At 38.7% G+C, this 16,151-nt stretch overlaps 2 protein-coding genes across 7 annotated transcripts in view; one reads left to right on the top strand and one right to left on the bottom strand.

The window, feature by feature from the left end:
• The first annotated feature begins 561 nt into the window (after nt 1–561).
• Nucleotides 562–2,743, top strand: LOC306864031 (uncharacterized protein). The gene has a single exon (XM_079407708.1). It carries the CDS (start codon nt 572–574, stop codon nt 1,589–1,591), a length of 1,020 nt encoding a protein of 339 aa, XP_079263834.1. The 5' UTR covers nt 562–571; the 3' UTR covers nt 1,592–2,743.
• A 1,180-nt stretch (nt 2,744–3,923) lies between these two features.
• The window catches only part of LOC306864028 (homeobox protein cut-like 1), a 125,563-nt gene continuing 113,335 nt past the window's right edge, over nt 3,924–16,151 (bottom strand). For all 6 annotated transcript variants that reach the window (XM_079407697.1, XM_079407700.1, XM_079407699.1 and 3 more), the window contains 3 exons: nt 12,493–12,681; nt 9,085–9,379; nt 3,924–7,937 (listed from right to left, as the gene is read on the bottom strand). In XM_079407697.1, coding sequence (XP_079263823.1) covers nt 7,487–7,937; nt 9,085–9,379; nt 12,493–12,681 — 935 coding nt within the window. In that variant the 3' untranslated portion in view covers nt 3,924–7,486. The remainder of the gene's footprint in view (nt 7,938–9,084; nt 9,380–12,492; nt 12,682–16,151) is intronic.

The raw sequence follows: 16,151 nt of genomic DNA, 5'->3' as shown, positions 1-16,151 counted from the left end.
ATAGAATGTATTTTTGGCTATTGCTATAAATATACCCGTGTGATTTATGACTGGTTTTGTGCTCCAGGATCACGTATGCACACAAATCACAGAAATACCCATATAAATATGCATTCACTGACATTGAAGGGGAAATTATATAGCATACAATATGTATTTTATTCATTTATGAATTGAGTGGTTCCAGAATAGTTTTAGTATTTGGCTAGCAGAATGGCTTAAGTGCTTATGTGTGGCCCTATTGATGTAATAACATTGATCATGTTCATTTTAACTGAACATCATTTTAATAGAGCCTTTAATTTAAATCAGCTTCAAAAACCAAGAAAAATAGGTTTCATGTTTTTAAACATTTCAAATTACAGAAGGAACTGAATTTTTAGGAATGACCAGTATCTGCACAGTTTATTATGTAATCACTATAATGTACCAACAACCTTAACGCCCCACCAATCTCTTGCCTGGAAATATTCTTCTCGCACGGCATTGGCCAAATTTCCCTCAACTCGCAAAGAAGCTCAATTCTGATTGGTCAATTCGCCGTGAGCGTTCTTCAGTCGATCTCTGCGCAATGGCGGAGGTCAGACTGCGGTTCGGGAGAGGGTCTTACAAACTTTTAAAACCGCAAAATCTCCAGCTTTTGCATAAAGACGGTAAACCGGTTTCAACGGCAGCTTATGTGGCCGCTTTAATCAATTCGCCACAGCTCTGTGAGATTCGAGATGAAGCAGCTAAAAGACCGGCAGCTCTGGAGACTCCGAAAGGGACTGTAAACACACGTGTTACCGGTGCTTGTGGCGATGCAAACAGCGTGAAAGTGCCGCTGGACCTCCATTCTGGAAATGACCGCCATGGATCGAAATCTAAGGCATCTCCAGTCCATGTGTCCTCCTGGAGGAGCTCGTGTTTGAGAAGTCATGGAAAGCTCCTTCTCCTGTCCAGCCATACTGGCACACACTTTAAGCGCCATAAAAAGACTCTTTATGGACCTCCAAATGGTTATTTATGGCCATTTATGTCTTTAGCAAGAGCTTATAGTGGCACACAGGCTAAAGGCAGTCCGTTATACAAATCAAAGTCTGCTTATTATGATATTTTGGAAGTTTCTCCAACCTCCACGCATGCACAAATCAAGACTGCTTACTATAAGCAGTCCTTCATATATCACCCAGACAAGAACTCAGGGAGCGAGGAGGCCGCATTCAAGTTCTCTCAGATCAGCGAGGCGTACAATGTCCTGGGTAATAAAGCTCTGAGGAGGAAATATGACCGTGGGATCCTGAGTCAAGCAGACCTGCTGGGAACCACCGGCAGAGAGAGTCCAGCATCAGGACAGCAGAGCAGAACCCGACACTCCCCGTCTGTTGGAGTCACCCAGCAGAACATCTTCGACTTTGATGCCTTCATCAGATCCCACTATGGAGAACAGCTTAAGAGAGAGCAGGAGATCCGGCAGCGCAGAGAAGAGATCATCAGGAAGGAGGAGGAGCTGGTTGAGGATATGAAACTGGGCAGGATGAAGGAGATCACTGTAGGGATCATGATGGCTATGGCAGTGATGATCTTATTTAGCCTGAAGTCTAGCAAGTGAGGGAGATACAGGGATACTTGAAGCATATCTCACTTTTAACCAACAGTTAAGAATTGGTTTTGTGAAAAAAAAAAAAAAAAAGTGCCAACACACAAATATCTTGTACAGATTTATCATATTTACCCTTTCCCCCAAAATGTTGCCACAAACCCTACTTCAGTAAAATTACAGCTGATTTACATAAGGAGTATGTTGAAATTAGAAAATGGTTTTGCAAAACAAAAACAACTTTAGTTATTTAATAATAAATATATCACACACACACACACGTATATATATATATATATATATATATATATATATAGAGAGAGAGAGAGACACTAAACTAAGTTGTTTTTTGTTTTGCAAAACCATTTCCTAATTTCAAAATACCCCTTATGTTATAATTTTACTGAAGTAGGGTTTGTTATATACACCCCAACACACCATGGTCTCTACTAAAAAAACATTGATACTAATCAAAACCATCATAAATCTATACAGGATTTGATTAGATAAGTCTAAATCAGTCTTATTTTATTTTTAATATATACCCAATTTTGAAAATTCTTTTATTTTTTACATTATTAACAGGACTCAGCTATTTGAATAAGATCCTGTATAGATTTGATTGTGTGTGTAAAACAAGACTGATTCAGAGTATTTGATCTTAAATGTTTTAGTTCAATTTCTAAGGTAATATATCTGAAAATGGCCTATCATAATGGATGCCATTGTAGCTATATAATTGTGTGCTCTACCTCATCTGTTCAACTGTATTCAAAGTCATATGATTAGTGTAGGTATGGAGCTGCTAGTAGTAAACACTGATGGCATTATTTTTGGTAAAAACAGGCCCTGGTTTATTATTATCTTTCTGGCTTAACTTCACCTGAGCCCCTAAAAGTTTTTATAAAAAAGACAAGTATTGTGTGCAAAATAAATGTCTGTCACTTGAAAGTAAATTAGTGTAATTTAGTCACTTGGAAGAATGGTGGCAATGTCCTGCAGCCGTGGCTGGCTAACTCTTAAGGCTGTTAACACAAGCTGTGGGATTCATCTGAAATCAAATTGGTTATAGAGATATACTGTAATTACAGTAATTCATTTTAAATGTGCCTTCTGGTTATTTAAACACACGGATGAATATGAATACTGTGGAAAGAAAATAAATTATTCAAAATATTTCAGTAACTGTCTTGTGTTTGCATGGAAGTGTAGTATTTCTAGCAGTACGTGTTTATTTTTGAAACCTTTGTATGTTGGAGTTTCATTTGGCCCCTTAAAATGTCCCCATAACAGATATACTGTATGTGTGCATATATAACTCTCATGAAAACATTTACACATCACGCGAATGATGTAGTTTGCACATGCTTTGTGCTGCTTGAACACGGCTTCAAATTCCTGACATCAATAAATGCAGAGTACAGTGGTAATGTGTTTGTACAAAAGATATTTACTTCAGTTAATACACCTATGGTGGTAATGAGGAATAATAATAATAATAATTATAATGAATTTCAAACAGTGATATTGCTTTTTTTCATTTTGGATTAGAACTGTAACAGCGCTGGGAACAGAATACAAGACTACATGATGATACACAAAGGAAAAACCAAGCAAACTAAATACATATCAAGAGAACAAAGTGGAAGAGTCTTTATTCAGGTAGAATGGAGGATTCAGCTCCATCTCGTGGTTCAAAACCATGACACATAGAAAAATAAACCATACAACTGTGGTTAGCAGGTGTAAGAGGGAAAGTGTCACCAACAAACTAATGGACAAAAGGACTGTGCTAAACCGAGGTTCTACCTGAGCTTTGAGAGACCTAAGGAGAATCTATAGGATACCAGCTTGTGTTGGGAGCTGCCTGTCATATTTCATCACAAGGCTTCATATTACCCATATTACAGCATACAGAGCAACAACAGAGAGAGATATAGATCATGATCAAGACATCCCATTTCCATTGGTTGTTGGTCGAAATTAATCGTGATAACTTGGTTAAAGTGTTGCTCTCGCTGAGACAGATGTATAATCGTCGTGCTCGCCTCACATGTAACACAATTACTCAACTTTAAAAACAAAAAAAGAGAAAACATCTCCATCTGGGATACAATGAAACAAACTGTGGCTGTTCAGAACATACTGTCTCAGGTGAAGAAAGAACATACTGTCTCAGGAAGTGACGTAAGTGTGAGGGAATAAACGAGGTAACAATTATGACATCACTAGCAAACTAAGCTACGGACGAATATCTACATTAATGCTACTCGTGACTACCAATGTAATATCAATAATGATGATTTTTTTTTCTTGCTTTGTTTTTCTTTTTTGTCTTTTTCTTAAGAAATCATATAAACGTGCTGTCTGTGCAGTCGTATGTTGATGTGTTATTTAGTCATCTGCAATACTTTCCATAGAAAAATATTTGCAAAAAGCAGAGAAAAAGTGCTGGACATCTGCATTGAGAATCGTCTGGAAACTCTAAGTGTTCTTCTAAGTGTTTCATGCCATGATATGAACAGTACGGTACGGTTTCAGTCAGTGAGAACGTGACAGACATAAAAAAGCGTCTTTAATATAGACCAGATTTGAATGTGCTCCTAAACGTGTGTTTTTCTTCATCTGTGTTCAATTGAAATCACATATTCATGATCAGAAAAAGAGTCTTTACAAGCTGATTTGTCTGTTCTGACAATTTGGTCCACACTACAGTATAGTCTACAAATCATTTCACGAGTTTCCACACGCCAGATCCATCTGTTTGAGCTTCCTCCAGCATGGTGGAATCCAATACATGGTCAAAAACATCTAATGAATGCCTAGAAATTATTAAAACGACATTTGGGACAAAGAAATGTGAAGTTAACTGATCGAAATTGCCATTGTAAAAACTTTGGTTTTTTTTAACAACCAAGCCTGAATCCTGGGACAGCTGTTTTCTCTCAGATAAAACAATACAGACACCCTAAAAGTACAGAATATTATGACCTGAGACTAGATGAGACCTTATTATTAAACTTGCTGGCAAAAATTGCTAAAGCGTGGTATGATCTGACACACGATACTTCCAATCACTTATTTGGAATGAAGACGACGCGATTATAGCAGTGAACAGTTTTCAGTGAAGGCACTCCAATGTTAGACGTGGAGAAGTTCGAGAAACAGTCACGGGCTTTCGATGTATTATTTGTATATTCCGAGAAAAACATTGGTTCATGAAGTATCTCTCTGTGCTTTCGTTAGGTCTTCAAGAGACAAATTTGATTTGAATCATTCATTGGCACACATAAAAAAGGCCAAAGGTAGTTTTAAGCCGACGTTGTTCTTTAAGATTCGTCGGCGTAAATTTGAACGCAACCGAACCACATCAAGTGAATTTCATTCCCACTAAAGAAAAAAAGGTCAAATTCCTCAAGGTGCAGCTCAAAGCGACAGCTAATTTCAGTCACGTAACTACCAGTTGTTCACTGGCTCATTATAGCAACTAAACTTGATTGCGATTTATAAACGTACATAATCTCAGAACGTTCGCACCTGAAAACCCAATTCAAGAGCATCAATGGGGTTGCCTTTGTAGAGTGAATACAACCAAACACATTTCATCGTCCTCTTTAAAAATTGTTAAAACATCTAAAATAGGCTAATTAAAATCATTAATACAATACATAGAATTCTGCTTCCTTTGTCAATGTAGTAACTGTTCATCCAGCTCACTAACAGAGTAAAATATATGAAAAAAAGATGATAATCTTCAGAATTAATCAATAGACATGTATCAAAAGTACATCATTTAAATGTAATCCAATACTGCCGGCAGTCTATTAGTCTAAAAATATGTAACCTGACCTTTTATAGTCCCTTCCATTACAAACAAAAAGAACACGTATAACAATATAAGACATCAATATGTAAAAGACAGCATCTATAAATAAGCAAACCACACCAACAAACAAAAAAATATCTACCATTAGTTTATGCGTGTAAATAAAAAGAACTTAAATGTACTATGTGATATGCTGCAGGAGTGCTAAATAGCTTAGGGACGTGAGGAGGTGTTTGCTTCCACTGCCTGTGGCGAGTAGTAGTAGTAATATACAAATATAAATCGCTCTTGTCAACAGTCACACGCACACACACACACACACACACACACACTCAAGGTTCGCACGCAGACGAGCGCGTGGCACCACCGATCTGCGCTTTCGTTCACAAAATCAACTGCATACAATGACACAAGGTGAAAGGTGAGCAGGTTTCGAGAGGTGCCGAGTCCTTGCCGCGTGCTCTGACGCGCGAGTGTAGAGATTCACCTCAGGTTGCTAACGTTAAAAGAGCTTTTCATTCACAATCTACATATTTTCCTCTTTTTTTTTAAGTGTGTTAAACAAGAAATGTAGATGAAAATGTGTCCGAGTCCTCCGTCATATGTATGAAGAAAGAACAAAACAAGTCCGTTTCGTTAGGAGTTTTTCCAGTCGTCTCGGAGGACAGATGCGTGCCGTGAACATACTCTGTAATGTTGCTCGTGTATGGTTGGGTGAACAGTGAATGGAGAAGCTGGTGAAAAACCTGAAGTTTCGAGTTTGCACAAGAGCGAGCACTCAGAGTCCGGTACCCTGGTGCTGAGGACCAGGCCCATACAGTGCAGTGGCCCACGGCCACACCATAGAATTAGAATTTATAACACCATAGATATTGGATTAGAATTGTAATTCTATGGGTCCAAACCGCCCAACTTGGTTAGAGGTCTCTGATGTATGGTTCTATTATAAGAGGATAAAAATCAGGCTTGTTCATTCTCTTTAAAAATATCTTGTCAGGAATATTTACTCAAAGTACTGTACAAATCCGTTTTTTTCCTTCACTATCTGTCTTTGTTTTGGCCTAAAATGACGTTTATTATTAAACAAGACCTCCGCGGGCTTCAAAACGCAAGTCGCGGAGGCGATTAAAGCTATGGAAAAAAATAAACGAGCGCTACCCTTACAAGAGACCTAAATAACAATAAAAATTGACACTTGGCTATCAAGTTACGAAATTACTCCCGTCTCCCATTTGCGTCGACCTTACAACAACAGTATGAATTTCTGCGTGATCGTGGATTCTTATTTACGACGATAATTTTTCGTTCGCATAATTTTTTTCTCTTTTAGGCCGTTGGCGTGTAAAATCAAAAGGAGTGCTATTTAGAGTCAACTGACTGTGCAATCTCTCGGTGGCAACTTAATTGCTATAAAAGGATTTTCTTCTCGCATCGGAGAAGCTTCCGAACTGTGAAAATAATGCGGGTTCCATTACGCTGGAATCCATTGCGTACTAGAGTTGCATAGCCATCAGATGGCCTCCTCTGGGGTAGGGAGGGAGAGGCAGGTGGGACGGTGCACCCGTGTTCCTTCAGCCAACACTTGCTTTTAAATGCTTGACTTTTGGTTTGAAACCGGTTCGAACTAGTCTTTGCTGACGGCCGAAGCGTACGTGATACAAAAGAGGAAACTCCCAAGACTCTTGAGAACTGATCAATTATTGTAACAGTTATTCAGCTTGTTGGTGAGAACGTCTCTATTCGAAATAGAGACACTGTGATATCATAGTGTGTATTTGTTTTTTGTGACTGTAGCCAGTCTTGAGAAGATTTCGTGGGAACGCTCCCTCTCCTGTGCTTTTCAGTTTTGTGTCTTCACCATTAGCCAATGGTGTCACAGCCCTGTGGCCAGCAGGGCCGTTAAGTGCTTCACAAAATAAACAGACTAAAAACGTATTTCCTTTTCTTGTTCTTGTCTCTGATCGAAAATCGAATCGAAAACCCTTGGGTTAACCGGTGTTTGTGTGTGCACCAGGCTTGGCCGGGTTAGCTCAGTGAGGGACAAAGTGAGAATAAAACAACAACAACAACATGGCGGCGCCTCAGAACTCCCATTCGTGAGGCTCGTCACGGTTCGCCGCTTTCTCCAGCCTGTGGATGATGTTGTTGAGGTTGGCTGCTTTCTTCTTGCGCAGACTGCTGTCCTTTGGGTTTCGGCAGGGGGGCGCGGCGGCAGTGGCAGCTGTGGTGGATACGGACTCGGGGATGCCAAATAGGCTGTCTATGATGCCTCCTCGTGGCCTGCTGGTGCCTGAGGCACTGGGGAACTCAGCCTCACCCTCTTCGTCTCTGTGGCTGAGACTAGGGCTCTCCAGGAAGCCCTTGCGCTCCTCGGAGCCACTCGGTCGGCCCTCCGCGGTACTGTCAGACTCGGTGCCATCGCAGCTGTTGTCTCCCTCGCCCCCAGACTTCCCGGGCCGCGCTGAGGGGGAGCCGCCTTCGCCAGCCGCCGCCTGGATCTCTTCGATAAAGAGCTCTCGCCGGATACGGGATCTGTGGGTACAACAAACGAGACTTGTGAGAAAAGGAACAAAGGCAGCTGGATGTGTAAAGAGATAGTTCACCCAAAAATGAAAATTCTAACATTAATTACTCACCCTCCTCATGTTTTTCCAAACCAGTAAACCTTCTTTCAGAGTGTTCTGACCCTGCATAGACAGCAACGCAACTGACACGTTCAAGGCCCAGAAAGGTAGCAAGGACATCGTTAAAATAGTCAGTGAATAGTTACAAAGCTACGAGAATACTTTTGTATATAAAAAACAAGCAAAACTAACTATTCAACACTTTACGGCTGAACCACTGGCGTCACATGGACTATTTTAAAGATGTCCTTGCTACCTTTCTGGGCCTTGAACATGGTAGTTCTATTGCTGTCTATGCAAGGTCAGAGAGCTCTCGGATTTCATAAAAAATGGAGATAAACAAAGATCTTACAGGTTTGGAATGACATGAGGGTGAGTAATGACATAATTTTCATTTTTGGGTGAATTATCACTTAAGCTAAAGCCCAAAGTATACTTGGGTTTTATTCGTACGTTAGGGTATGGGTACAGTGCCAGAGCCTAATTTCATCATCAGCACAGTACGCGTGTACTGTAAGCATGTAGCCCAATTTTTCTAAGCACAAAGACAAAGAAGCCGAGTGCGAGTTCCTCAGCACTTTATACTGTGGCTTTTGAATAAGTTTGTCCACAAGGTGGCAACACTGGCCTGGCTCACTGTTTCTCAGTAAGAAAAGAAACAAAGGAGACAGAACAAGAATAACAAACTACTGAAAAAGACAACAACAATAGACAATGGTTTATTGCAACAAAGTTGCCCAAACGGTTCATTTCATATTTCGTCTCAGTATAACGTCATAGTGCGACGAAACACTACCTCTGCAGAAGATCAACACCCACTTCTACATCGCGGCCTCTTTAACCCCGTCCACCAATTTGCACATGTAATAAACAAAGTAAACCAAGTTCCAGATCACATCAGTAAGACACTGTTTGTTTGTTTCATCACTGCGGATTAATTTTTAAACAAAATACAGTTTAAAGCAGACTTAAAATTAAAGATGATGCAGTTCTGACTATATTGAAGTCGCAACACACCAGTGTGAGTAACGTTAAAGGTTAAAGCGTCTCTGTACCTGTAGTTGTGGAACCAGTTGATGACCGTGCTGGTTTTGAGGTTGAGCTGGCTCGCTAACTCCTCAATGGTTTTAGGGGAGGGGTAAGGCTTCTGCTGGTAGGCTCTCTTGAGAGCTTCCTTCTCTTCTGGAGCCAGCACCACACGGGGTTTCTTCAGATGGGGCTGCTGCTGCTGCTGCTGCTGCTGCTGGGAGAGGTTTTGGGGGCTGGCGCCCTGAGTGAGGTCACTTCCTGACAGACCAGTCTCCAGTGAATGACTCTCACCGATGGAGCTGTGGCGCCTCTTCATGTAGGCTGAAAAATACATATGGAGAACAGCTGTAAATACAATCAGAGAATATACATACAAATAAGCAAATGTGTTCTGGGAAGTATGCTTCATATGATTCACTAAACGGCAAATAAAAGTATTGGCCCATATTGATTGAACTGAATATCGGGGGCAATGTGGTCCCTACAGTGTCTATGTTGGTTTCTATCCTACTGAACAGCATGTGTTAGATGCTGTAGATTAAATTACAGTCATCAAATGCATGATTGCTGTATTTTTCTCTAGTCAGTAGGGGGCAGTCTTTGATTACAAATATTATTATTACATATTGAGGTCTTTGTAAGTTTGACTCATACATGAGTATTACAAAAGTACTAATAATAAAAAATAAATTCCTCAAACAAAAGGGAGATTCACCAGGGCTAAACTATAAAATGACCTGATTATTTGAGAGCTTTTGTATTTGTTGTACATTCGGTTTCTGTTTCGAGCATTGCTGTTTAACAAACTAATGCTAATTTAAATAAAGCAATGAATCTTCATAACATGGGATGACATTTTTTACAAGTGAGTGTCAGTGAAAATGGGTTGAAAACGACACAAAGCAGTAACGTTTGCTTCATGTCATAATTTTTTTATAAAGGTATTTATAACATAAGTAGCTGTCAAAAAGTTGTACTGTAAGTGTAAAAATTCCAGATATTGTCCTATTAAGAATTAGAAACAATTATTTGATTTTGTTTGACAAGGGCACATAAATTTGATCACAATTCCTGGCCCAACTAGGCCCAAATATTCTCAAAACGCAAGGAATTCCTTCTCCTACGAACAATTTACAGTTTAATGAAAACAAATTCCAGTACCAATAACACCGAGTTATCAGTATAACGTCTTTCTATTTTTCTAACATGAACACAAACAGAGCAAGCACATTAATATCCTTTTTCTGATTAAAAAAGCTCAGTACAGCTAACGACACAGCTGCGTGTGAAATTTGTCATTTCCGCTGCGTTTCAGTGTCTGCTGAAGAGGAGCCTTTGGCAACAGCAATGGTAAAAGATTCCGCTGGTGGCCAAAACTCTCAGAACAAGGGCCAAGCAAGGCTAATTTGCTTTGTGCCTCTAGCCAGCGTCGAGGTCAAATTTATACTCTTTTCTGAAAAGCTCGAGCAAAAAACAGCGAGGTGGAGAGAGACAAAACAGGGAGAGAACACGACAGCAAAGCTGTTGCTTTCCATCCCTGGCAAGCGCACAGTGAGCTTTAGGGGTAAATGGTAGAGCCAGTTTCACTCTAATGAGGAGGTCCCCCTGAGTTTCGCCCACTCCGCACACACGAACCGCAAAGCCTGACTCACAACAAAACCATCATCGTCATCGTCACCCAGGGAGCACCAGTAATGTCACTTTTAGCCCGAGAGGAGTGTTAAACAGGCCTAATGACTCCAGGAATGTTCACTTGGCCTGCTGCAAGCTCGCAGGCGTACGAGGCCCAGCGCTGGGTGCAGTGGACTTTAAGTAAGCCAGCCCCACAGAGCCGTCAGCCTGTCACAGCCGATCACAGAAATGACATCTCCCACCCTCATCAATCCAGACAGCTGAGCGACGAGCGGCCTCACAGAGCATGTGTGGCCTATTCGGCAGCCAGAGGACACGTCTGGGCTATTAAAGAGGGAAAAAAAGAGCAATCAAACAGCCCATCAGGCCTCCCTCTGCCTGACCGCTTCGTCTCCGGCATCTCGCGCATCTCTTCACATTAAAGAGAGGCACGCTGACGAGAGGCAGCTTAAAGATTGTTTTCAGCAACTCCTGCGTCGGCTGGAATCAATACTGGATAAACACAATCGCACAGTTGGCGATAATTAGCAGGTGCTGCAAGTAAATATGGACACATGACCAAGGTACTGACAATCTGCGAGGGCTGTGCATGAAAATACACAATTGTTGGACTTTTTTTCTGTTACTGGAAAAATGTAAGACAGTCCAAGTCTTCATTTACAATTTTTACTTTGAAAATGTGACATGTAAACTTATTTATACTTGTATTCAAATTATTACCTGCATTCATTAATCATTCATGAAACTAAAGTGACAGTAAAGATTTGATAATGTTTATAAAGAATTATATATATAAAGTATTTATATAAGATTTATATTTTAAAACGTAATTAAAACATTATTTATAGAAATCTTATGTTTACATTTGAAATTGAATCACCAAAAAAAGTCCTGAAAAAAATTAATAATTTATATATATATATATTTTTAACATTGATAATAATGATAAATGTTTCTTGAGCACAAAATCAGCATAGTCTAATGATTTCTGAAAGACTGGAGTCATGATGCTGAAAATTCAGCTTTACCATCACAGGATAAATTACATTTTAAAATATATTAAAATAAAAAAAACTGTTATTTTAAATGATAAAATATTTCTCAATATTACTGTACCTCTCTGTATTTCTGATCAAATAAATGCAGCTTTGGTGAACATTAGATTTCTTTCAAAAACATTAATAAATCTTACCAATCCCAAACTTTTGAAGTGTAATTCATTGTCTTTATGACACAAAATCTGATGTAACTGGCAGAAGCTGTCTGAATATAATACATCAATCATTTTACAAAAAACACATTATATAAGATTTTACAGTGACTGAAATAGTCAAAAAAGAAAAAAAGCACCAGCTAGTTTAGTGTGAATGTGGCTGGATTGAGGTTTTGAAAACAAAATGTGGTGAGGACATTATCCTGCACCCTGGATACTGACGTTAACAGTTCCTGGTTTGAAACTAGCAGGTTTAAAGTGGCTAAAACCAATAAATCCGTCCATGAGCCGCTTTTTCTTTACATGGAACCGCCCCAGAATCAGCACCAGCATTTTGTTACTGAAAAAAGCGGTCGAAAGGAAACTGGAAACGCAACCCAAAAGAGCACTATGGTTAAATGAAAAAATAAAAAAACAAAGACAGCCATCTTTTAAACGTCCTGAAAAGACCTGCCAACTAAGCCGACACTGAACAAACTGTGATGCACTTTAATAAACACTGAAATGAAAACATTCTGAAACAAGACAATTGCAAACAGGTGTTTGTTGGTGTGCGGTCAGACAGATGCCTTTAAAGGAGGGAGATTACCTTTCTTTTCCATCCGCTTCATGTCCATGAGCTTCTCCACGTTCCGCGGGTCGTTCAGCCACAGCTGCATGCGTACGAACGGCTCTCGACCCTTCAGACTGAGCTTGTGCCAGGGCTTGGGCCGAGCCAGCAGATCAGACACGGAGCCCTGCGTCAAACCCAGGATGCTCTCGCCAAACAGACGCTGACCTGTAGAGCAGACAAAACAATCGCATTTGTCCAGGAAATGTCATACGAATCAACGTTGGACAACCAGAAATGGTCCAAATACTTAACAATATATCGTTTTATTATTAACAAAAGTATTTTTGTGAAATGTTTTACTTGAAGTATTTTGTGCTGCATTAAAAAAGCCACTTTTGTTACACAATGCAGGACATTTTAACTGTCGTAAGTCTCCAAAGACATTTTGAGGCCACTGTGGATAGATTTTCTTTATTAATATAAAGAAAAGAAAAACATTTAGGAACATGCTTTTATTGTATTGTGGCATCAAGTTTGATGAAACAACTTTTGCTTTTAAGAAAAGGTGCTTTCATGGTTCGAGAAGCAAACACAAACAATCATATTCCTTAAGAAATCTTTACACGAGAATGTTGCCGATAAGCCATTTGGTTTTGTTATTCAATAGAAAACATTGATTCATGTGTCTCTGAAGTGTCCAAATATGTTTTGAGGCCAGATACATTTAATTTATTTAGGGTCAATATTATTGTTAAAAAAACAAAGAGTTCCTAAGAACATGTTTTTATTGTGTTGTGGCATCAAAGTCTGATCAAACAAGCTTTGCTGATTTTGCTTTTAACCTCCACCTTTAAGACAAGGTGCTTTCAAACAGTTTTCAACGGCCGCTTAAGCTTTCAACTATTTTTTTTTCACTCCAAACAAAAGGCATCTGAATCCTCCAGACAATAACTGCGATCCGTCTCTGTTCAAAAAGGAAATGTTCCCCAGAGTAAAACAAAAGCCTGCGATCCCAGAAGATTACTTCTCTCTCTCCCCACAGACTCGTATCAACACAGCTGTCTTTGCATTCTGCACTTTATACAGGTCAATACCTCTACAGAGCACAACAAATCTTTGTTACTCCTGAGACAAAAATCGCGTCGGGAAATGAGAATCTGCGAGATGAAAGAGACTGTCACAGTATCACGCTGAGGTATCGTCTGTGAGATATATCCGCATTCTCCTTTGTTTTATTGTGTGTGATCACATGAGTTTAAAAGAAGAAAGTGTGAACACAAAGTTCACAAAGTGTTTTCGGCCAATTCTCTTTTGAGCATGAGGATGGTGCGAGTTAAAACAAACGGCGAAGGAGAAAGTAGCTGTGTCCAGTGTGACATTCTCGTTCGACCTCTCATTAATTATGGCAGGGACATTGAGACAGTCGTAGTGGACGGCCATTAAGTGCTAAAGCAGGGCCAACCTGTCCTCCACCTGTCCTTTCATGTGGAGAGACATTATTATATCTATTGTCTCTCTAGGACAAAATACACCATGTACTGTATCTAATAATGAGTAAAAAAATATGGAATAATAGAAAGTAGCATTCAGAAGTAGCAAATCAGTCCTTTAGACTCAGTGTTTCAGAGTTTTTTGTTTTTTTGAGCGATGAATTTCCATGACATTTCTAGTAGATTGTGGTTTACTAGACAAGGATTTTAATAAATCACTTTGACCAAATCTCTAATTAATTATTCCGACCATTTGGGAAAAAGTTTGACTGATTTAAATGAACTGACTCCCAAAAAAAAAAAAAAAAAAAAGAAAATCACTCATTACTATGGTTTGTAAGCAAGTGAAGCAAGCATAAATGTAAGCAAGTGTTAGCAAATATATATTTATGCAGAAATAAGTTAATTATTTTATGCCTGACCACAAATATAAAAGTATTAACATTTTTAAATATATAATTCTAAAATATTTTTAAGTTATTAAAAATCCTTAAAATGTATTTTAAAAATATTTTAAATAGATTATTTATTAATATTGTTTTATATTTTCTGTGTGGAGACGTGCTGATATCGCGTTTGGTCTCGTTCTCTCTCGTATCTTGTCAGTGTCTGCGCTTGCTTGGCCATTTGTTGTGAACAAATAAGGAAACTGTGTCAATTAGTATTTTGTTAGATGGTTATGAAAAAAGCTTAGTTTACCGCGGCAGTTGTCGTGTGAAGCCCTCCTCGTGTGAAGACCGAAGAGCGTAAAGACCATCGACTCTACCGTGCGACTCCACCGGGCTGGGACACCGGCAAAGGATATAATAGCGTTTTTGATTTCTCCTCTTTTCTACTTGTTTCAGTTTTTATAACTATTTCTTACTATGTGTAAGTAAGTTGTTGTTTTTAGCATGTGTGTTTGGCAGTGCTATTTCTTAGGATTACTGATAAACTATACTGTCGTGATTTGTATTTGTTATCTATTTTAATGTTAGTTAAATAATGTCTGAATTTATTATGTCTGTATATGTCTTTTATTAAGTTTTTTTTTATTTGAGTTATTTTAATACTTCAACAAACTAAATGGAAATTAAATGATATATATATATATATATATATATATATATATATATATAATTTATAAACATGTATGTATATATATTTATGTATGTATGTGTGTGTGGTTGTACATATATATACATATATATAGTTGTTGTTTTTTTTGGTGTTTGGCTTGGTGTTATGTTAGAATCATTATTATACTCATACCTTTTGTTCTTTAATATTTTTAATAGTTTTTAGCTTTATTTTTTGTTTTTCATTTAAATGTTAAGTTTTGAAATTTTGTTGTATGCATTTGTCATTAATTAATTTCTTTACTTTTAAGATGTGTATAGGTAGTATTTATAGTTTTAGTTTTGGATCTGTTTTTAGTTGTTTTAATACTACAATTGATTGCTTCTGTTGTCATCTGCTAAATGACTAAATAATAAAATAATCATAATAATAATATAAAAATGATCAAACAAATGAACAAAACATGGCATCAAAAACACAACAAAAATAGTAAAAACTGTAGAATGATCCACCAGTCAACCATGACCATTTCTGGGGAAGTCGTGGCCTAATGGTTAGAGAGTCGGATTTGTAATCCAAAGGTTGCGGGTTCGAGTCTCGGGCCGGCAGGAATTGTAGGTGGGGGGAGTGAATGTCCAGCGCTCTCTCCACCCTCAATACCACGACTGAGGTGCCCTTGAGCAAGGCACCGAACCCACAACTGCTCCCCGGGCGCCGCAGCATAAAATGGCTGCCCACTGCTCCGGGTGTGTGTTCACGGTGTGTGTGTGTTCACTGCTGTGTGTGTGTGTGTGTTCACTGCTGTGTGTGTGCACGTTGGATGGGTTAACTGCAGAGCACGAATTCTGAGTATGGGTCACCATACTTGGCTGAATGTCACTTCACTTCACTTCACTTTTAAAGTGTTCAAAAGTTTGGGATAAGCAAGATTTTTTATGTTTTTTAAAGAAGTATCTTTTTCTCATCAAGGCTGCATTTATTTGAACAAAAATATAGAAAAAACCCCAGTAATATTTTGAAATATTATTACAATTTAAAACAACAGTATTCTTGTGATGCAAAGCTGAATTATATATATATATATACAGGGTGCGATTTGTGAATAAAACAGAGGGGGGGATGCTTTTGAAAATTGTTATGAAATGT

This window comes from Barbus barbus (assembly GCF_936440315.1).
Source record: "Barbus barbus genome assembly, chromosome: 45".
NCBI classification, from domain to species: Eukaryota; Metazoa; Chordata; class Actinopteri; order Cypriniformes; family Cyprinidae; genus Barbus; species Barbus barbus.
This window is presented reverse-complemented; position numbering and strand designations above follow the sequence as displayed.

Bases quoted from the DNA above. Each gene is read 5' to 3' on its own strand.
- LOC306864031 (XM_079407708.1), top strand. From the start codon at position 572: ATGGCGGAGGTCAGACTGCGGTTCGGGAGAGGGTCTTACAAACTTTTA.